This window comes from Salvelinus fontinalis, chromosome 28 (assembly GCF_029448725.1).
Source record: "Salvelinus fontinalis isolate EN_2023a chromosome 28, ASM2944872v1, whole genome shotgun sequence".
NCBI classification, from domain to species: domain Eukaryota; kingdom Metazoa; phylum Chordata; class Actinopteri; order Salmoniformes; family Salmonidae; genus Salvelinus; species Salvelinus fontinalis.
Window position 1 is genome coordinate 8,215,341 of NC_074692.1, and position 22,033 is coordinate 8,237,373.

Here is a 22,033-nt window from a genome sequence, read left to right on the forward strand (position 1 = left end):
ACCCTTGGGCTAATTGGGATGACAGGAAAGGATTGGGGGAAAACTACATTGGTAACTACTACTGTAGTTAAAACATAGTTATTACCCTGTTATTAGCGAGTGTAAATGTAAAGTGCTGGCACAAAAAAAAGTACTACAAATGGATATCTTACAAACTATTAACGTACGATTTCAGACTGAAATGAGTAGAAGTTTAGATCTCTGCTGAGACAAATAAAAATAACTAAACGTTCCCTAAATTGGTCACAGAATATCTGATCATGTTTGTTTATAAATGGGATTTAGGATGCTGTAATGTCATGATTGAGAGGGTGTTACAAATCAGGCTTTAGATCTTTGACCAGATTCCTATTGTCATGTTCATTAGGATATGGAACGCAAACTTTTTGCAATGGAAAACAAGGGACTTTTCTTATTGGAGTTTCGGTCTGTTTTCTTACGTTTGGTACCTAATGAACACAACCCTGCTCTTCCCCTGCTTGTCTACAGCCTGATTTGTCAGGGTGGTATTGACATCCTAGCACCCTGGTTTTCACCAGTTTAGCGTCTAGAGGGAGGTGTGTCCCTCCCTCTGCCCCTCACCGGCCCTGGGGGAGGACCTCTGGCGTTTCCAGACGGCCCCCTTGGGCCTGGGGGATGACCTCTGGCGTTTCCAGACGGCCCCCTTGGGCCTGGGGGATGGGTCACAGCTGCTTTGGGGTTTGGTGCATCCAACAATACATCCATCTGTAGATTAACCCCCTTGCCATTGGCTGCTGCGCCTGGACGTTTTGCCACTTTGGGAGATTTGCTTCCCTTCTCGTGCACTTTCTCTGAAAAGGCGAAAAACAGAGTGGATGTGCATGTACACCTGTATACATGTAGCTCTGCTGAGGGGCGATATTATGATACAATTCACTCAAAACAAACTGTTTCTTAAGTGGGTCCAGTTTTTTGTGAACGCCCAAAAAAACATCCAGCCACTAGGTGGCACTGAGTGGAGACGGTAGATAGGTAGAGTAGGCTATATGAACTGACCTGGTGGGGGCTTCTCCTCCGCAGCAGCAGGGGGGAGCAGAGAGCGGTTGGGCAGGAGGTCTTCCAGGTCCTGCATCACCTGGTTGGTGTTCTCCTTGTTGTTCCTCCGGTTCTTCTCCTCATCTCTAGCCTAAACACAACGCAGATAATACTGTTGGTGTTTCTAAAATCACAACATCAGCATTGTGTGCATGCATTGACCAACAAGTACTTAGTAGCATTACATTGTTTACAGTAAATCATTTAATAAGTCTTGAGACAGCAGTTTAGTTGATAATGCTCATTTACCATTTGCATCTTCTTCTTCAATTCCAGGTTGGCATTTTGATAGTTTTTAGAGGTCGCATTCAGATAGTAGATGGCCAACCTGCCACAGGATCACAGAAAACTATTTAACCCGTTTTAAACATGGCATGTATTATGATGAGCGTGTGTATTTTACTACGACCATATGTGGGTTGCTGTAATGTGTGTGTGTGTGTGTGTGTGTGTGTGTGTGTGTGTGTGTGTGTGTGTGTGTGTGTGTGTGTGTGTGTGTGTGTGTGTGTGTGTGGTGTGTGTGTGTGTGTGTGTGTGTGTGTGTGTGTGTGTGTGTGTGTGTGTGTGTGTGTGTGTGTGTGTGTGTGTGTGTGTGTGTGTGTGTGTGTGTGTGTGTGTGCGAGTGCATGTGTGTGTGTGTGTGTGTGTGTGTGTGTGTGTGTGCGAGTGCATGTGTGTGTGTGCGAGTGCATGTGTGTGTGTGCGAGTGCATGTGTGTGTGTGCGTGTGCGAGTGCGTGTGTGTGCATACACCATCAGCAGCACTGCTGGTAAGATCAGCCCAGGATTAGTTGCGTAGGTGAAGATATCCCCAATGAATGCTGGTAGGTCGTTCTCTATAGTCTCCATGACGACATTATACATTTGCTCCCTTCCGCTGGTAGACAAGAGATCAGCATTAGACGTGTGCCTAGTGTGTGTGTGTGTGTGTCTGTGCGTATGTATGAGACACCTGAAGGGGCCACAGTCGAAGGAGGGCGGCAGGGTCATTATGGTGTAAACCACGGGCAGAAGGCTGAGGAAGAGCACCAGGAGGAGGAGGCCCATGTAGAAGTTGTTGGATTTAGAGGCCTTGAAGACCCTCTCATGAGGAACGTTACAGCTCATCACTGCCCAGCACTGGTAGTACATGGAGGTGAGGAGACGCAAGACGTTCAACCCTACCAAGCCAGGGGCGTAGAACGCACCCATCCTGAAACAAACACAAATACAGAAATGTAACTCTTATCGCAGATCAACACAACTTACAGGGTTTGTGGAAATGCGTTGATGGTTTATGTGGTGTCTCATATTTACTCACCAAATCATTCCTTGATTGAAGATTAATCCAAGCACGTTGCCGCTGATGTCAAACTCTCCATAGGACGGCTAGAATCACATACAGAAAATATTGCAAATCATGTTAAATAATGTAAATGTAATTCTATTCTCTCTCCCTCTTTCTCTCCCATAGTAATTAACTTAACAGGGCAGTGTCCTGTGTCACTACGTGAAGGATCACCTATCTTGCCGGATGTCACTGTGTGGTATCACTGTTAATTTTGTCAGCATTTTTTTGTTTTAGTCTTAGTTGTTTGACTAAAATACCTTTTAATCTTAGTCCCATTTTAGTCCTTACATGCTTTGTGGTTTTAGTTTATCTGTCGATTAAAACTCTGGACAATTTTAGTCTTGTTTAAGTAAGATTTTACTCTCATTTTCCCCCATTAAATAATTCATATTTACCTCTAATTTCCATCACGTGCACATAGCCTTGTCCAACTAGGCCTACTATCCCCTCATATAGCTGGCAACATTGCTGTTGTGGCAGATTTTAACCAATGCCAGCCATGATTTACTATAATGTATAGGCTACAAAGCCTTGGCTACAGGTTAAACAATTTAGGCCTACAGCTCTGATTTTCTCCCCATCATAACCTTGTGATGGGGGTAAATAACAGCTTTCCAACGCTGCCAGAATTATTACTGTACTCCTAATATTCAGCCAATAACATAAGCATTTTCAATAGCCGACCACGAGAGCGGCAACACAGATTAACAAAAGCGCACATAGTAATTGAGCTTCTGATGTGATCAAAGCAAAAATAGCCTAAATGAAAGCAAACATCCTTTTTCTAGTTGAAGTTAGTTACAATCTGCATCCGTTCAAACGCGAGTAGCTTTGTGCGTGGAGGAGGGCCAGGCAGCTCATGCAGCCCGCGCAACTGAAAGACCAATGAGAGGATTGTATTATATTCTGCAAAGGCATGGTTATGATTGGACAAACAGATCAAACGGAGCTTCATGTGCAAATGACTGTCCATTAGTCTCACATGGAAGTCTCGTCTCGTTACAATGTCATCAACTAAAATGAAAAGTAATTTGTAATAGTTGTCTTTTTTTTCAGGGCATCTTGTCTCGTTATCGTCATTAGTTTTCATAAGAAAAAATAGGTTGTTGCTGAATATTTTCTGTCATAGTTAGTTTTGACGAAATGAACGCTGTGAGGTATCAAGTTTACTTGGAACAAAGTGTACTCACACTTACAATAAGCAGAGAAAAACACTAGTATTGAGTATTTACCTATACGGTGTATAACCTTGAATTAAGAATATATTTACACACAAATTAAGGGGTAACTGAAGAATTATGTATTGATATTGAGTAACTATACCTTGTTACCATACTATTACCATGTTATTACCACTTTATCCCATATTATAATGTAAAAGGTGGCAGGTAGCCTAGCTGGATCAAATCCCCCAAGCCAACTAGTTGAAAAATCTGTTGATATGCCCTTAAGCAAGGCATGTAACTCTAATTAATTGTCTGCTAAATGACTAAAATGTATCAAATGTAATGCTACCAAAAACGATTACAATAAAATGGGAACACACACACACACAGCAGAATGTCAGTGTTCTGTTATGCTTTGATAGCCTAGCACGTACAAATCCAGCCTCCAGGTCCCAGCACCAGCAGTAGTTGAGGAAACGCACAATCATGGCTCGCAGGAAGTCACCAATCAGGATGGTCATATACGTCACCTGGATGTCAGAGACGGTGAGCTTCACAAACTCCTAGAGATACAGCACAGAAAAAAAACTAAACAGGAAACACCCGGCATGTCACAGACAGCCTCAGTCATATCACTGATGCACAATGAAGGGAACTTTTTCCTGCTCAGGTCAGGTGGAGGAAAAACCAGGATGAAAAACTCAGTGACGAAGGGAAAACGGAGGAAGAACGCATGGAAGCCTCACTATGCCAACGGCGGTCTCCCAGCACGGCCCTCTGATGACATCAGCAGGGTGGATGTCTGGAGGGGGGATGTCAGTAGTGTTGTGGTAGGAGCTATAGTTGGAATAGTACTCATTCAGTCCCCAGATAGTGGCATTCCTAATAGACTTCTCCTTTTCCAACTGTACACATGTTAACACACAAAGACAGGTTCAGGTGAGTAAGTCAAATAGACATGCATACAATATGTACTGAACACACCATCACACACACACAGTGGCAGTTCTAACCACCTGCATAGCTCACAAACTAGAATCAGGGCGCCCACTCCAACAAGGTTAATTGACCCACAGTCCCACACGGTGACATGATATCATTGACGTGACGTGCAAATGAGCGCTAGAAAACCGATTGCGCAAATGTCACCATTCCTAATTTTTTTGGTGCAGGCGCCCTGTGCCGCCCCCGGCAAGATGCCGCCCTGGGTGGCATCTTGCCACACACACATACACATACACATATACAGGTGAATAAACACACACATATGTATTTGCAGGTACATGCCACTGACATACTGTCTGGTACCTTTGCGTTGACTTCGTCAAAAAGGGCGAACAGAAAGGTGTAGAGGTTTCCGAGGAACAGGGCAAAGATGCGGCCCAGCTGCCATTTGAGGGCGATACGAGGGTGGTACTCCTCCAGCTCAGCGATGGTCTCAAAGAGAGGGGGGCACACCAGCCCCAGCAGTGACATCACAAACTCCACCTGGAAGGCAAAACACAACCAATCATCGGGATGAAGGCTGGAAAAAAACTTTATTTGTAAAGAGATATTATCAATCATTAGCATTTTAAGCTTTAAAATTATAAACATTTATAACATAGCCTATATCATTTAATTTATAAAGTATTTATAACATTTATATAAACATGTATAAGCATTTCAATGGCTTATTCATTAAAGGTATTCAGTGTAACCGAAGCTTGGTAACACTTTACAGGGTAAAACTTCATTTTAAGTGGTCCTTATTTCAGTGTAATTACATATGTAATTTGAAATGCATGGAAGCTTATTGAGCGCTATGGCAAAAACGGGGGGGTTACATAAAACAACATTTTTAATTGTTAAATCATTTAATGGTACATTTGACCAGGATAGCAACAGTAGCTAATGAGGATGGGTCTTGACAATGGGTGAATGACTTCATTAACCACCAATCAAACATTTTTAACATATTAATAAACAGTTTTGGATTAAATTGTGAGAGTCATTCAGTGCTTGCCAAATTGTGAGCCTAATGACCCTTCACCAATCCCCGCCCCAGAATTCTTTCTAGCAATCGCAGGGCTCCAATGGATAGCAACTGTTGTCAAGTTCAACACCTCAGACAAGCTCACGTTTCAAATGCATGAAAACCGGTGTGCACAATGGCAAAAACGGACTTTTCTTTAAAATAAATCTGTTTAAATGGCTAAATAATTTTACCTTTCACCAGGGGTACTTGTTACTGTGATTCCTGAAATGCAGAGAGGGCTGATGGAGTATTGTTTAATATGAAATTATACTTTTGTTATATTGTTTGCTAGCTCAGTTAGCTCTTAGTCTCATTGACCACCAAACATTGCTAATGCTAACTAGCTAGCCACTTAACATATATATTTTTTCTCAAAATGTATATTAGCTTGCTAAGTTACCCATGTTGTGAATACAACTCCCATCTACTGTTGACATCAGGATAAGATTTGAGAGCACTTATTCACTCCAAAAGTGGTTAGAAGCTTTGACTGCTTGCTGACAGTGAATTCATAGCCATTCAGTGGCTAGCCACACTACACACATAATATAACCAGGTTCCCGTGAAGCAGTTGTAATGACAGTGATTAGCAAGGGGTAGTCTGTGTTCAGGAAACCTGTCATTCAGGGCAGGTGGGGCAGAGCACCACATTTTTTTGCACAAAAAAGAAAAATATGCTAAATGTTATTTTGGCATTAATTCATGTCACATATCAGTTTGCAAACAATGTAAAATAAAATATATGTCATTGAGTTAATAAAGGTGCATACAAACACAGTCTCTTTTTTGTTTTCTTGAGTAAGGCAGCTCCAAAATGCAGGTGTTTCAGCCTAGCTCAGTGCTTTCTATGGTGGTGGGGCAAGCCAGAAGAAAATACGGAGCGTTGCGCCGTGATTGGCTCAGTGTTCTTTCACTCATGGGGACACTACGTCACCGCCAAGTCTAAAGGTAGAGTTCTAAAATGCTATCCCACTGGGTGCTGCCATAGAGTTACATTAGAGGTGCCCATCCAAGAAGGTTCAATGTCATTGGCAACAGATAAATTATGTCAAATCACGTTATATCTACAGTAGCTTTGATTTGACTGATCATGTCAGCATCATACTTTCAAAATCTTAGATAGCAGTCATCATCATGAATCAAGTCGACAATTTACTGGCAAATCCTTTTAATCGTTGTCATATGAAGATAAATAATGAAGAGAAATTATAAATAAAAACGTATTACTGCTCATCAGCCATTGGACATAAACAATACACAATAAGTTGAGTGGTTTGGAAGGAATCAGTGGCTAACTGCAAGCACTGCAAAGCAATCATTAGCCTGCTATTCAGTGGAGTGGCTGTGTGGTCCCAAGTCTAAGATTAAGGGTCTCTTTTCCTAGTTTAAAATTATGCTGTCAGTGAAGCAGGATTTGGAACTGCAAAATCTGACTTTAGTGAGTTCAAGACAACTGGGACCTCAGGAAAAACGAGCTACGACTGGGAAAATACGTTTTGAAATACGCTTTCACCCAACTCGGAATTGTAAATCAGGAACTCGGGCCTCTTTCTAGAGCTACAACCTGAAGATCACTGACGTCATAATGATTCAACCTTTTTTTCTTCTTTGTGCTCTCAGTTGTCTTGAAAGCACAATAAATCCAGGGAGTGCCAGACTTTGATGACAAAATTTGATGACAAAATTTGCCCACGAAGGACCGCCACGCCACCTTCCTGTTCGAGTGAGCACAGCGCAACAAGATGAGTCCAAACATGTCTTGTATGCTGCTGCATAAATTATGTAATATGCCAGGTAAATATGTATACTGTAGCTAAGAAAGTAATACTAAGTGTATGTTGTGTGGTAAGCTGTTAGTAGCCCATGTGCCTCACCCTAATAATTTGGTCTGTTCTCACTTCATAATTTCGCCTACTGTTCTGACTTGGTGGTGCACATGTAGCCTACAACCTGTTTTTGAGGAATGTAATCATTGCATATTGTAAGAGCTTCCATTGTCTGCTTATATGCCCCTTTTATTTATCCTACATTTCTGACTTTGTGTACAGGTAGAACACTGTGAGAACAGCCCATGTTCTGAATACTTTCGCTGTACATTTAAACAGTGCTGAACAAATAGTTAAAATTGACTATATTGACCTAGCTCGCTCATTAACGTCTTAATCGAAATTACGGTTTGCCTCTTATCCGTTTGTTGTCCCCTTATGCCATAGTTTGTACATCTCAATTGTCAGTAGAACCCACATTTATTTAAGCAAGTCAGCCATATCAACTATGTTTTTTTTAAAGGCAGTAAATGATGCTGAATGAACTGTTTCACTGCCAGACAAGGCCCCACTGATATCTAGGTGTAGCACTGGTATAGTGCAATTCATGTATTATTTAATGTTGTGTTGTGTAGTGGCTTTGCTGGTATGCATCCCACATTTAAAAATGTTTGCCCCACCAAGATTTACATGCTAAAATCACACTGTCTGTGTTTAATTTGACTGTGTATTAAAAACACAGTTTGAGATAATTGTGAAGGGATTTCGCCAGCGGTTTGAGTGTTGAATTGGGCTACCCGGGAAAATCTTGTCCGAGGTTGCAACAGTAACCAAGGGTGAGAGGCTTAGCCAAGTGTCAATTAAGCTTGGTTGAATAATGGTTTATGACAATTTTAAGTGTATTTATAAGACCAAAGCTTATTTCATCATGTAACCTTGCAATGGTTTCACAGTTGAAGAACATAACTTTTGGACAGGATGCATTTGTGCACTTATTTATTTATCCCAGGAATAGGCATAATGTCAAGATCTGTCCATCTGCACAATGAGTTCGAAATAACGACGACCTCGAACATGCTCACAATTTGTGTTGTGACGCCATAGTAATAACAAAGAGCAAAGAACCTGAATCAAAATCCAAACATAAGAGATTGGCACAAACTAAAAAAAGTGTTGTAAACGAGATAAAAAATCCCATACATGTTAGAGAAGGTAGGTTTTCCATGTTTGCTTAGCTTTTTGGATACAGAAATTGTGCTGGACGATTTAGTATAGGTAATTAGCTAGGCTGGTTAGCTGGAAAACTAGCTACCTAAATTGTCCAGCAAAATACCAAGAACTAGCTCGCAAGCTAGCTAGCAAACGTTAGCTGCCATTTTTGGTAGGCCAACCAACTAGTCTAGATAGCTAGCTAGCTTAGTTAAAATCTACATAATAGACTAAAGTAGAAGCTCATATTCTCATAGGTCACTATATATGAAGGTAATATACTATGTATGTACACAATAATTACAAGTAAGTACCCCTCAAGATACACTTAATTTTAACTAGCTAAATCCTGTGTAACACCTAATAATCACATTGTACTTAGGCAGATATTTGACCAAAAGCCAGAGAAAATGCAGAGCACCAAATTCAAATAAATTACTATAAAAATCAAACTTTCATTAAATCACACATGAAAGATACCAAATTAAAGCTACCCTGGTTGTGAATCCAGCCAACATGTCAGAATTCAAATAGGCTTTTCGGCGAAAGCAAATTATGCTATTATCTGAGGATAGCACCATAGTAAACAAAGAGAGAGAAGCATATTTCAACCCTGCAGGCGCGACACAAAACGAGAAATAAAAATATAATTCATGCCTTACCTTTGACGAACTTCTGTTGTTGGCACTCCAAAAAGTCCAATAAATATCACAAATGGTCCTTTTGTTCGATTAATTTCCTTCGATATATATCCAAAATGTCCATTTATTTGGCGCGTTTGATCCAGAAAAACACTGGTTCCAACTTGTTCAATGTGACTACAAAACATCTCAAAGGTTACCTGTAAACTTTGCCAAAACATTTCAAACTACTTTTGTAATACAACTTTAGGTATTTTTTTACGTAAATAATCGATCAAATTGAAGACGGGATCATCTGTGTTCAATACAGGATTAAAACTAACTGTAGCTAGCTTTCTGGTCATGCGCCTCTAACAAACAGTACACTTCACTTGACCCTTGTTCTGAACAGGGCTACTTCTTCATTACACAAAGGAAAAACCCTCAACCAATTTCTAAAGACTGTTGACATCCAGTGGAAGCAGTAGGAACTGCAAGAAGGTCCCTTAGAATTCTGGATTCCCAATGAAAAGAGAGTGACCTCAAAAAGAAAAATCTGAATGGTTTGTTCTAGTTTGCTAAATAAGTTCTGTTATACTCACAGACATGATTCAAACAGTTTTAGAAACTTCAGAGTGGTTTCTATCCAAATCTAATAATAACATGCATATCTTATCTTCTGGGGATGAGTAGCTGGCAGTTGAATTTGGGTATGCTTTTCATCCAAATGTGAAAATGCTGCCCCCTATCCTAGAGAAGTTTTAACCTGGAGTACAATCATTGAGACGAGATTGGAGATGTTGGTTAGAGCTGCCCTGCCCTATAAAAATCACTCACAAAATGTGGGTTTGCTATTCAAAAGAAGCATTGCCTGATGTGAACCATGCCTCAAACAAAAGAGATCTCAGAAGACCCAAGATTAAGAATTGTTGACTTGCATAAAGCTGGAAAGGGTTACAAAAGTATCTCTAAAAGCCTTTATGTTCATCAGTCCATGGTAAGACAAACTGTCTATAAATGGAGAAAGTTCAACACTGTTGCTACTCTCCCTAGTAGTGGCTGTCCTGCAAAGATGACTACAAGAGCACAACGCAGAATGCTCAATGAGGTTAAGAAGAATCCTAGAGTGTCCGCTAAAGACTTACAGAAATCTCTAGAACATGCTAACATCTCTGTTGACAAGTCTACGATACATAAAACGCTAAACAAGAATGGTGTTTATGGGAGGACACCACGGAAGAAACCACTGCAGTCCAAAAACATTGCTGCACATCTGAAGTTAGCAAAAGTGCACCTGGATGTTCAACAGCGCTACTGGCAAAATATTCTGTGGACAGATGAAACTAAAGTTGAGTTATTAGGAAGGAACACACAACACTATGTGTGGAGAAAAAAAGGCACAGCACACCAACATCAAAACCTCAACCCAACTGTAATGTATCGTGAAGGGAGCATCATGGTTTGGAGCTGCTTTGCTGCCTCAGGCCCTGTACAGCTTGCCTTCATTGACGGAAAAATGAATTCCCAAGTTTATCAAGATATTTTGCAGGAGAATGTTAGACTATCTGTCCGCCAACTGAAGCTCAACAAAAGTTGGGTGATGCAACAGGACAACGACCCAAAACACAGAAGTAAATCAACAACCGAATGGCTTCAACAGAAGAAAATACACCTTCTGGAATGGCCCAGTTCTGACCTCAACCCGATTGAGATGCTGTGGCATGACCTCAAGAGAGCGGTTCACACCAGACACCCCAAGAATATTACTGAACTGAAACAGTTTTGTAAAGAGCAATGGTCCAAAACTCCTCCTGACCTTTGTGCAGGTCTGATCCACAACTACAGAAAACATTTGGTTGAGGTTATTGCTGCCAAAGGAGGGTCAACCAGTTATTAAATCCAAGGGTTCACATACTTTTTCCACCCTGCAATGTGAATGTTTACACGGTGTGTTCAATAAAGACATGAAAATGTATAATTGTTTGTGTGTAATTCGTTTAAGCAGACTGTGTTTGTCTATTGTTATGACTTAGATGACGATCAGATAAAATGTTATGTCCAATTTAAGCAGAAGTCCAGGTAATTCCAAAGGGTTCACATACTTTCTCTTGCCACTGTATGTGATTTGTTAAGCCACATTTTGCCTATGAACTAATTTAGACTTGCCTAAACAAACAGGCTGAATACTTTATACTTTTGCAAAGCACTGTATCTGATCAAAACAACTGTACCTGCCTCATTCTTTTCAAACCAGGAAAGCTCATCCTGATCTAGGTTGGCAAACTCCTGAGACCTCTTGACCACAAAATAGATGAGGAAGCCGCTGCCCCCCAGGCTGCAGAGGATTAAAAAGTTGGCTAGAACCCGCAGGAACCTCCGCAAGTGGATGTTCTCATCCTTCTGGTTCTCCTGTTCGTCTACTATGGATTCCTACCAAGAACAGTCCGGTCAGTGAGAAACACAGAGAATATTTTGTTTGAAGATAGTAAGTGTGCAGGCTCATACATGTAGTACCTTTTTATGTGCATATGATTCTTGGGAGATTGAAGATAAGAGCAGGAGAACGGCTATTTGCAGAACAATGTTATGGGAGATTCCACGCCAGGACAGCCCAAAAATATTTTAGGTATCTCAGACTGTTCTGGCAATTTTCACATATAAACTTCAATGCAGGAAGATGTTTGACATCATTTTTACATTTGTATCAAGAGTCATCTTTCAGAAAATAATGAAAAAAGTGTCCTTTTCAGACCTATACATGCCTCCTGTATGACCCTATGATCTATGATCCGTAAATGATACAGACAACTTCGTGGTGCCATTGTTCTCCTTATAGTGTGCTCTAACATATGGAGTATGTCTAGATTCTGAAATACAATTATTCACATTCATTTATTCAAAGTTGAAACTATTAATATTAATCTCAAAAGTAGCCTTTTTGTTTTTGTTAATTTTAAGACATATTGTTTGGAACAATATACTCTACAAGTACATCACATTTCCAGAGTGGGCTCTCTGTTAATTTTGAAGTTATAATACATTTTATCAGCACCACCAACACAGTGTATGGGAAAACGTATTCAAACGGAACTCCTTCTGCTAGGGATTTGCTGAATGTGTAATCCTAAAGGAGGACTGTGATTGGTTAATGACATAAACGTCCATTTCTATGTATAAAATGGGTCATACATTTTTTTATTTCAGAATGTTGACATACTCCATATGTTAGAGCACACTATAAGGAGTATAATGACACCAAGGTGTTGTCTGTGTCATGTACGGATCATAGGGTCTTACAGGAGGCATATATAGGTCTAATAAGGGCATAAAATGCCCACTTTCATCATGATTCCCTCTCCTCCCAATTAAGTTTCTATGTGAGAATTATAACAATGTGAGATAGACAAAATATGTCCAGGCTGTCCTGGTGTGGAATCGTCATAAACAACAGTGTCAAGATAGTAGAAGGTTGGCCTACTAGCTATGAATAGGAATTAGCTTCTGCTGTGTTTACCTTAAAGCTGGTGGTGATGGAGGCATACTTGTTGTCGGCTGTCTCTGGGTTGCCAATGAGGTAATCCCAGCTGGTGAACATCTTAAATGCGAAGGTGAACTGTCCGTCATCCCCACCGTCTCCTCCCTCGTCCGAGTTACGGGCCATCCTGAGGAACACAGAAGATGGATGTGACATACACTGTACTGGGAGGGGGGGGGGGGGGGCTTGATTTTAGAGATGTGCGCAAGTAACTGGAGGGTTGCTGTTCGAATCCAAGTGCTGACTGGAAAAATGCGGAGGGAGTGAGCTGGCAATGGGAGGGTTGCTAGCATCAATATTTTAGATACGGGGTGTGAATGTGGATTAGTATCTACTGTGTGCACGCGTGTGTGTGTGTGTGTGTGTGTGTGTGTGTGTGTGTGTGTGTGTGTGTGTGTGTGTGTGTGTGTGTGTGTGTGTGTGTGTGTGTGTGTGTGTGTGTGTGTGTGTTTTACCCACGTTCTAATGACCACCATCAGGCTGTAGCCGAAGATGCCTACACCAACTAGTAGGTAGGAGAGAGGCAGTCTGAACTGGAGGACTCCGATGGTGCGCTCGGCATTATAGAAACCATAGAAGAGAATAGAGTACTTGCAGTAACCCTGTTGAAATTAACAAAAATAATCATGGATGTATGAAAGCAATCCATCTCAAAGAAAGCTGATGTAGATGCAAAATGATAGTGACAGGTTCTTATGCCTAGGGCCAGCCCTGCCGAACACATTACACACCAGCAAAAAAAGTACAAAGGCATACGACAAACCCAATCAAAGAATGGCAGGATCAGATGGCGATACAGTGGTCTATGTATAGTTAGCAGGACCCCGCTATTGTGTGGTGGATATGACTTTCATCAACTGCAGAGCATAACAATGTGTTTAATATTCTAATCAGCAATACCTCTGTCATTACCAGCCGACAGAGATCTGAAATACAGGGAGAACACAAGCAAACAAACTGCCTGCAAAACCATCCCTCTGAATAACTTATCAAGGGTCCATCAGAAAAGAGTCAAATACAGAGTTGCGTTCATTTGGACAACTTCCTCGACTTACTTTTCATTGCTGCCTGTTTTCAGTCGATGTTACTGGCACTGAGATAAGATAGCAATACTCAGGCCCAAACAGCCTTTTAATTAACATTAAGACTGGGCAGGGTCTTGGCAGTTAACTTGACATGATCCATTGTAGCTCAGTTAGTATAACATGGTGCTTGTTACACCAGGTGGGTGGGTTTTACGCTAGTGGGTTTGATTCCCAGGACCACCACTATGTAAAATGTATGCCGCATGACTGTAAGTTGCTTTAGATAATAGTGTCTGCTAAATGGCATATATTCTTACTGAAAATGTGTAACACTTAACTTAAAGCCTGCAAGTACAATGCATTATCATGCAGTTATTCATGAACCTGTATGACACCTTATGTCTTAAAATAACATTTGTACCTGTAATTTAAAAGTACTGTATGACATCACAATCAATGTATGTTTTTTCATAGCTATAATCATGTCAAGTAAACCTGAACCAGTCATATCCAGTAGTTTAAGTCTAAACAAGGTTTCTAAATGTGACATCACAAGGCAATTGCTTGGAAGGAAGTGTGTCACTCCAAAGGAAGTAGTAAGTCACTCCAAGATCCTCACACCAAAATCAAGGAGGACAGAGATGTCCATGGCTCTGTCCTGCTCTGCTCTGGGAACAGTTTTTCTGGGAATAGACCCATACGGAAGACCCATCATCACCTCCGGACAGTAGGAAAAGAGAAACAAAAAGAGAGGGAAGTGGGGATTGGGAGAATGAGACAGTGAGTCCTCCTTCGATATCTCTCCATATACTGACCAAATGTACTACAACAGTATTGCAAAACAATGGACTCGGCGCTTAAGGTAAAAAGCTGCTCACCTCTGGGAGAACCACAAGACCAAACATGAACGCAAACAGGACCAGGTTTAGACCGTACATCCACCGCAAGAAGATGAAGTAGGAAGCCACAGATGACCCAAAGTGACCTGAGGGTTAGAGGTCAAACTCCAAAAGTTACATGATGAATAGATAAAACTACACGACATGAACAAGATAGTAACTCAAATAGGTTTAATAACAGTACCCACTCTCAACCTCTTTTATCTTTCTTTCCCACGGAATACAGGCTGTTTTGAAATTGTCAAAGTCACGGTTGAACTTGATCATTTTCTGAAGAAAATAAAAAGGTTATGAGAGAATATTTGAAAAGATAAGTTTGTCACAGAAGTATAGTTCCTTACTAACATATCAGGTTGTTACTGATGAGGGCAACAAACATTCTGCTAATTATATTATGGTCATGACAAATCATGAAGCTGATGATGAACTTATGATTAAAAGTTGTATTGTATGCACGTTATAACTTAAGTCTTAAAGTATACAAATGCATAATTGCGTGAAGTATGTGTGGACTGAGAAAAGTTACCTTAGCCATCATGACTTTGTAGGCATAGAGCTTCCTCCCTTTGCCCTTTCCCAGAGCCCCCTCAAACTTCTCCACAAACGCCTGGCATTCTCTACAATTCCAACCCATAAAAAAGGATGACCCGTCAGCCAACAAAAAAACATATCAATCACTGGTTTGAAGAACCGCCAACCAATTAATTAACTTTTCCAATTTATAACGGGTGAATTTGATTTACCTTTATTTAACTAGGCAAGTCAGTTAAGAACAAATTCTTATTTTCAATGACGGCCTAGAACGACAGATTTTGTCGTTTACCTTGTCAGCTCAGGGATTCAATCTTGCAACCTTTCGGTCACTAGTCCAATGCTCTAACCACTAGGCTACCTGCCGACCCAATCATGAATTAGTCATGATTAAATTAAGTAGATGAGAAAACAACCAATCCATCAATCAAGACTGTAAATTACTAGTCAGGGAAATTTGGAGGAGGCCATGTGATGAAAGATTATCAACCTGGAAAGACCAGTGATGAGAGGGTACTGGCAAGCTACAGGCAGCTACAACTGCATGCATATTAGACAGTGTTGAGCTCATGAAAAAGTCAAGGCGTCTCATCTGTCTTAATTCTGTACAGTGCTTGGGTCCTGACCTGTAAGTGACTGTCAGCTCACAACCCTGGCTGGAATACAGGGTTTTTTCAACACAGGTCCCAGAGGGCACAAGTCCAGCAGGCCTTGTTTTTGTTTTTTTAAATGTAACCCAACACTGTTAGAAACAAAAAAAGTTCTAAAAGAGTTTTATGTTAAGTTAAAAGGATCTACCTGGAACCATAAAAGGGATCTTCTACTGGGACAAACTGAATAACTTTAAATGGTTCTGGGTAGAACCCTTTTAAGAGTGAATGATAGGTTAATACTGGTCAGTGGAGATACACTCACGTTGTGGAGATACAAGTGAGAAACTGTCTAAAAAAACAACAATTCAAAGAACATCAATCAGCAAAGCCAATTCCCGAAACTCCTAAATAGTTCAAAAGGTGATGGACAATCTGACTACTTTGTGGTTCCACAAAGTAGTTTAAAGGATTTCACACACGCGGCAGGGTAGCCTAGTGGTTAGAGCGTTGGACTAGTAACCGAAAGGTTGCAAGTTCAAATCCCCGAGCTGACAAGGTACAAATCTGTCGTTCTGCCCCTGAACAGGCAGTTAACCCACTGTTCCTAGGCCGTCATTGAAAATAAGAATTTGTTCTTAACTGACTTGCCTAGTTAAATAAAGGTAAAATAAAAAAACACTCAAAAAATAGGAAAATGTATCAGGCAATGTAGCATCAGACACAATTATGCTTTAATTCAATTAAACTAAAACATATATATCACAAATAAGATGATAAATAACACACAGGTTGAATTAATGTTGTTTCCACGTCATTTCAATAAAATTAAGTTGAAACAACGTGAAATAATGGCGGTAGTGATAATGGCGCCGGAGGAGATGGCTGCCATTTTACGATCCCCTAACCAGTTGTGCTACTGTGTGTGTTTTTTTGCGTTATTTGTAACTTATTTTGTAGATAATGTTTCTGCCACCATCTCTTATGATAGAAAGGAGCTTCTAGATATCAGGACAGTGATTATTCATCCCATACTGGAAGAATATATTTTTTTCCTTAACGAGTCTGACGCAAAATATTTACTCCAGACACGCGACAAGGCCCTCATCCCCATCATTCGCAGGAGAAAGAGACGGAGATATCGGGGATGTAGGTCTGGGTGCCTTGTAAGGATCTGACGATGAGTGGGTAATCTGCCTTTACCATCGATCCTATTAGCCAACGTACAGTCATTGGATAATAAAATAGACGAGCTACGAGCACGTATATCCTACCAACGGGATATTCAAAACTGTAATATCTTATGCTTCACCGAGTCATGGCTGAACGACAACATAAATAACATACAGTTGGCAGCTTTAAAGCATTTTCGGCAGGATAGAACAAGACAAGGGGTGGCGGTCTATGTATATTTGTAGACAACAGCTGGTGCACGAAATCTAAGGAAGTCTCGAGGTTTTGCTCGCCTGAGGTAGAGTATCTCAAGATAAGCTGTAGACCACACTATTTACCAAGAGAGTTTTCATCTATATTCTTATTAGCTGTCTATTTACCACCACAAACCGATGCTGACACTAAGACAACACTCAATGAGCTGTATACGGCCATAAGCAAACAGGAAAACGCTCATCCAGAGGCGGCTCTCCTAGTGGCCTGGACATTTGGCAAATCTGACCATAATTATTTCCTCCTGATTCCTGCTTACAAGCAAAAACTAAAGCACCTGTGAGTGGTCAATAAAAAAGTGGTCAAATGAAGCAGATGCTAAGCTACAGGACTGTTTTGCTAACACAGACTGGAATATGTTCCGCGATTCTTCCGATGGAATTGAGGATTACACCACATCAGTCACTGGCCTCATCAATAAGTGCTTTGATGACGTCGTCCCCACAGTGACTGTACGTACATATACCAACTAGAAGCCATGGATTACAGGCAACATCCGCACTGAGCTAAAGGGTAGAGCTGCCGCTTTCAAGGAGCGGGACTCTAATCCGGAAGCTTATAAGAAATCCTGCTATGCCCTCCGACGAACCATCAAACAGGCAAAGTGTCAATACAGTACTAAGATTGAATCGTACCACACTGGCTCCAACGCTCGTCGGGTGTGGTAGAGCCTGCAAACTATTACAGGCTACAAAGGGAAGCACAGCCGCGAGCTGCCCAGTGACACAAGCCTACCAGATGAGCTAAATTACTTCTATGCTCACGTCGAGGGAAGTAATACTGAAACATGCATAAGAGCATCAGCTGTTCCGTACGACTGTGTGATCACGCTCTCTGTAGCAGATGTAAGTCCTTTAAACAGGTCAACACTCAGAAGGCCGTCAGGGCCAGACGGTTTTACCGGGACGTGTACTTCGAGCATGTGCGAACCAACTGGCAAGTGTCTTTACTGACATTTTCAACCTGTCCCTGACTAAGTCTGTAATACCAACATGTTTCAAGCAGACCACCATAGTCCCTGTGCCCAAGAACACTAAGGTCACCTGTCTAAATGACTACCGACCTGTAGCACTCACGTCTGTAGCCATGAAGTGCTTTGAAAGGCTGGTCATGGCTCACATCAACACCATTGTCACAGAAATTCTAGACTCACTCCAATTTGCAACAGATCCACGGGTGATGCAATTGTTATTGCACTCCACACTGCCCTTTCCCACCTGGACAAAAGGAACACCTAAGTGAGAATGCTATTCATTGACTACAGCTCAGTGTTCAACACCATAGTGCCCTCGAAGCTCATCACTAAGCTAAGGACCTTGGGACTAAACACCTCCCTCTGTAACTGGATCCTGGACTTCCTGACAGGCCGCCCCAGGTGGTAAGGGTAGGTAACAACACATCCGCCATGCTGATCCTCAACACGGGGGCCCCTCAGGGGTGCGTGCTCAGTCCTCTGCTGTACTCCCTGTACACTCAGGACTGCATGGCCAGGCACGACTCCAACACCATCATTAAGTTTGCCGATGACACAACAGGCCTGATCACTGACAACGATGAGATAGCCTATAGGGATGAGGTCAGAGACCTGGCCGTGTGGTGCCAGGACAGCAACCTCTCCCTCAACGTGATCAAGACAAAGGAGATGATTATGGACTACAGGAAAAGGAGGACCGAGCACGCCCCCATTCTCATCAACGGGGCTGTAGTGGAGCAGGTTGAGAGCTTCAAGTTCCTTGGCGTCCACATCACCAACTATCCTGGTCCAAACACACCGAGACAGTTGTGAAGAGGGCACGACAAAGCCTATTCCCCCTCAGGAAACTGAAAAGATTTGGCATGGGTACTGAGATCCTCAAAAAGTTCTACAGCTGCACCATCAAGAGTATCCTGACTGGTTGTATCACTGCCTGGTATGGCAACTGCTCGGCCTCCGACTGCAAGGCACTACAGAGGGTATTGCATCCGCCCCAGAACATTACTGGGGCCAAGCTTCCTGCCATCCAGGACCTCTATACCAGGCAGTGTCAGAGAAAGGCCCTGAAATTTGTCAAAGACTCCAGCCACCCTAGTCACAGACTGTTCTCTCCGCTAACACACGGCAAGCGGTACCGGAGTGCCAAGTCTAGGTCCAAAAGACTTCTTAACACTTATTTTCCTTAAAACTGCATTGTTGATTTAGGGCTTGTAAATAAGCATTTCACTGTAAGGTGAAATAACTGTTGTATTTGGCACATGTGACAAATACAAATTGATTTGTTTTGATTTGATTTGAATTGACATGTGTGCCAAGTGACGGTATAAACCTTCAGGAATGTGTAAAGTATTATAGGAAAGAGAAAAACAGCACAGCAAGAGCAAGTCCCTATGAGTCATGAAGGCAATCAGCCAATGGGAAATCGGCAGAGGAATGCACATGTCATGTGAAATGCGTCCATTTTGTTTACTTGAGGAGTTTGAGTCTCCTCTTCATGCGCCACGGTTTGTTCCTGAGAGTGGCTATCAGCTTCTTCTTCTCCTCCACCTCCTCCTTCAGAGAAGCCATCTCCCCCTCCGACAGAGAATCCCCGTCCCCTGACTCGCCCGAAGAAGAAGAGCTGTCAGAAGAAAGAGCTGTCACCAAGTGTCAGGGGTCAAGTCAGGGTCAATCATGTGTCAACCAGAGTAGAGTTCTAGTTGAGGTGGCCAGTGGCTTTACACAGTGCCGCATTATCATGGTACAAACTCAGAAGGACTTTGGACTTGTCACATAATGTTGAAAAGCATCTGGAAGACCAACAGAAAATACAAAAAGAGAACAGAGCGAGAAATTAGGCGACAAGAGGGGGTATACAGTATGCAAGTTAAATGACAGACATCCTAGAATTATCCAGTAAGCATGTCCATCCATTGAAACAACCAGACATTAGCTAGAATGCTTAGTTGCTATAACTATTTTTGGACTTATAAATGAATGATGTTTACCGACTGATTCTTGAAGTATATAACTTATATACAGTGCATTCAGAAAGTATTCAGACCCCTTGACTTTTTCCAAATGTTGTTACGCTACAGCTTTATTCTAAAATGTATTCAATTGTTTTTTTCCCTCATCAATCTATATACAATAGCCCATAATGACAAAGCAAAAACAGGCTTTAAGAAATGTTTGCAAACGGAAATATTACATTTACATAAGTATTCAGACCCTTACTCAGAACTTTGTTGAAGCACCTTTAGCAGCGATTACAGCCTCGAGTCTTCTTGGGTATGACGCTACAAGCTTGGCACACCTGTATTTGGGGAGTTTCACCCATTCTTCTCTGCAGATCCTCTCAAGCTCTGTCAGCTGGGACTTCACAGCTATTTTCAGGTCTCTCCAGAGATGTTTGATCAAGTTCAAGTCCGGGCTCTGGCTTGGCCACTCAAGGACATAGAGAGACTTGTCCCGAAGGAACTCCTGCGTTGTCTTGGCTTTGTGCTTAGGGTCGTTGTCCTGTTGGAAGGTGAACCATCACCCCAGTCTGAGGTCCTGGGCGCTCTGGAGCAGGTTTTCATTAAGGATCTCTCTGTACTTTGCTCCGTTCATCTTTCCCTCGATCCTGACAGTCTCCCAGTCCCTGCCGCTGAAAAACATTCTCACAGCATGATGCTGCCACCACCATGTTTCACCGTAGGGATGGTGCCAGGTTTCCTTCAGACTTGACTCTTGGCATTCAGGCCAAAGAGTTTAATCTTGGATTCATCAGATCAGAGAATCTTGTTTCTCATGGTCTGAGTCTTTAGGTGCCTTTTGGCAAACTCCAAGCGGGCTGTCATGTGCCTTTTACTGAGGAGTAGCTTCCGTCTGGCCACGCTACCATGAAGGCCTGATTGGTGGAGTGCTGCAGAGATGGTTGTCCTTCTGGAAGGTTCTCTTATCGCCACAGAGGAACTCTGGACCCCTACCAAGGCCCTTCTACCTCGATTGCTCAGTTTGGCCGGGCGGCCAGCTCTAGGAAGAATCTTGGTGTCTCAAAACTTCTTCCATTTAAGAATGATGGAGGCCACTGTGTTTTTGGGAGCCTTCAATGATGCGGTACCCTTCCCCAGATCTGTGCCTCGACACAATCCTGTCTCGGAGCTCTACGGACAATTCGTTCGACCTCATGGCTTGGTTTTTTGCTCTGACATGTACTCTCAACAGTGGGACGTTATACAGACAGGTGTGTGCCTTTCCAAATCATGTCCAATCAATTGAAATTACCACAGGTGGACTCCAATCAAGGTGTAGAAACATCTGAAGGATGGTCAATGGAAACAGGACGCACCTGAGCTCAATTTCGAGTCTCATAGCAAAGGGTCTGAATACTTATGTAAATAAGGTATTTCTGCTTTATATTTTTTATACATTTGCAAACATATCTAAAAACCTGTGTTCACTTTGTCGTTATGCGGTATTGTGTGTCGAGTGATGAAGATTTTATTTTATTTAATACATTTTAGAATAAGGCTGTAAAAAATTTGTAAAATACTTTCAGAATGCACTGTAAATGCCCCATGAGCTTAGGTCAACTGTCATACCCCATCAGAACACAACATATACGCTTGTTTTTACTCTTTTACAATGTACATTAACCAAACCTGTATTGCCTCAAAACATAGTCAAAACTATAATTGTGATATCATAGATGGTCAGTCTTGCATCTAAGAATTTGGGTTCTGACTAGAGGGTGTACAACTACAACCGGAAGTGACTTTTTCGTAGCAGGTTAGGAGAATTTACACAGCAGGTTAACGTGGCAGATTAGGAGACTAGCGAAACAGAGGTGGGGTACCGCTTTGTTATTGTTTCAATTCAGGAATCTAGCTTAAAACCTGTCTAGGAT

General features: G+C 41.8%; 1 protein-coding gene across 1 annotated transcript; it reads right to left on the reverse strand.

Annotated features, from left to right (window-relative positions):
- Positions 1–324: 324 nt before the first annotated feature.
- Positions 325–19,810, reverse strand: LOC129826054 (transmembrane channel-like protein 2-B). The gene is made up of 18 exons (XM_055886344.1): positions 19,634–19,810; positions 15,149–15,239; positions 14,811–14,892; positions 14,602–14,708; positions 14,343–14,441; positions 13,158–13,300; positions 12,678–12,825; positions 11,399–11,593; positions 4,860–5,039; positions 4,298–4,456; positions 3,986–4,114; positions 2,356–2,423; positions 2,008–2,247; positions 1,807–1,932; positions 1,306–1,384; positions 1,018–1,147; positions 659–812; positions 325–622 (listed from the first exon to the last, which is right to left on the reverse strand). Exons 1-18 carry the CDS (start codon positions 19,729–19,731, stop codon positions 541–543), a joined length of 2,310 nt encoding a protein of 769 aa, XP_055742319.1. The 5' UTR covers positions 19,732–19,810; the 3' UTR covers positions 325–540.
- Positions 19,811–22,033: the final 2,223 nt, after the last annotated feature.

Excerpts from the sequence above, each read along its gene's own strand:
- LOC129826054 (XM_055886344.1), bottom strand. The coding sequence starts at position 19,731 with ATGGCTTCTCTGAAGGAGGAGGTGGAGGAGAAGAAGAAGCTGATAGCC. Across the intron at positions 14,442-14,601 it reads GTCTTGTGGTTCTCCCAGAG|GTGATGATGGGTCTTCCGTA; the intron begins GTGAGCAGCTTT and ends TACTGTCCGGAG. Across the intron at positions 623-658 it reads CCCCCAGGCCCAAGGGGGCC|GGGGCCGTCTGGAAACGCCA; the intron begins GTCTGGAAACGC and ends CCCAGGCCCAAG.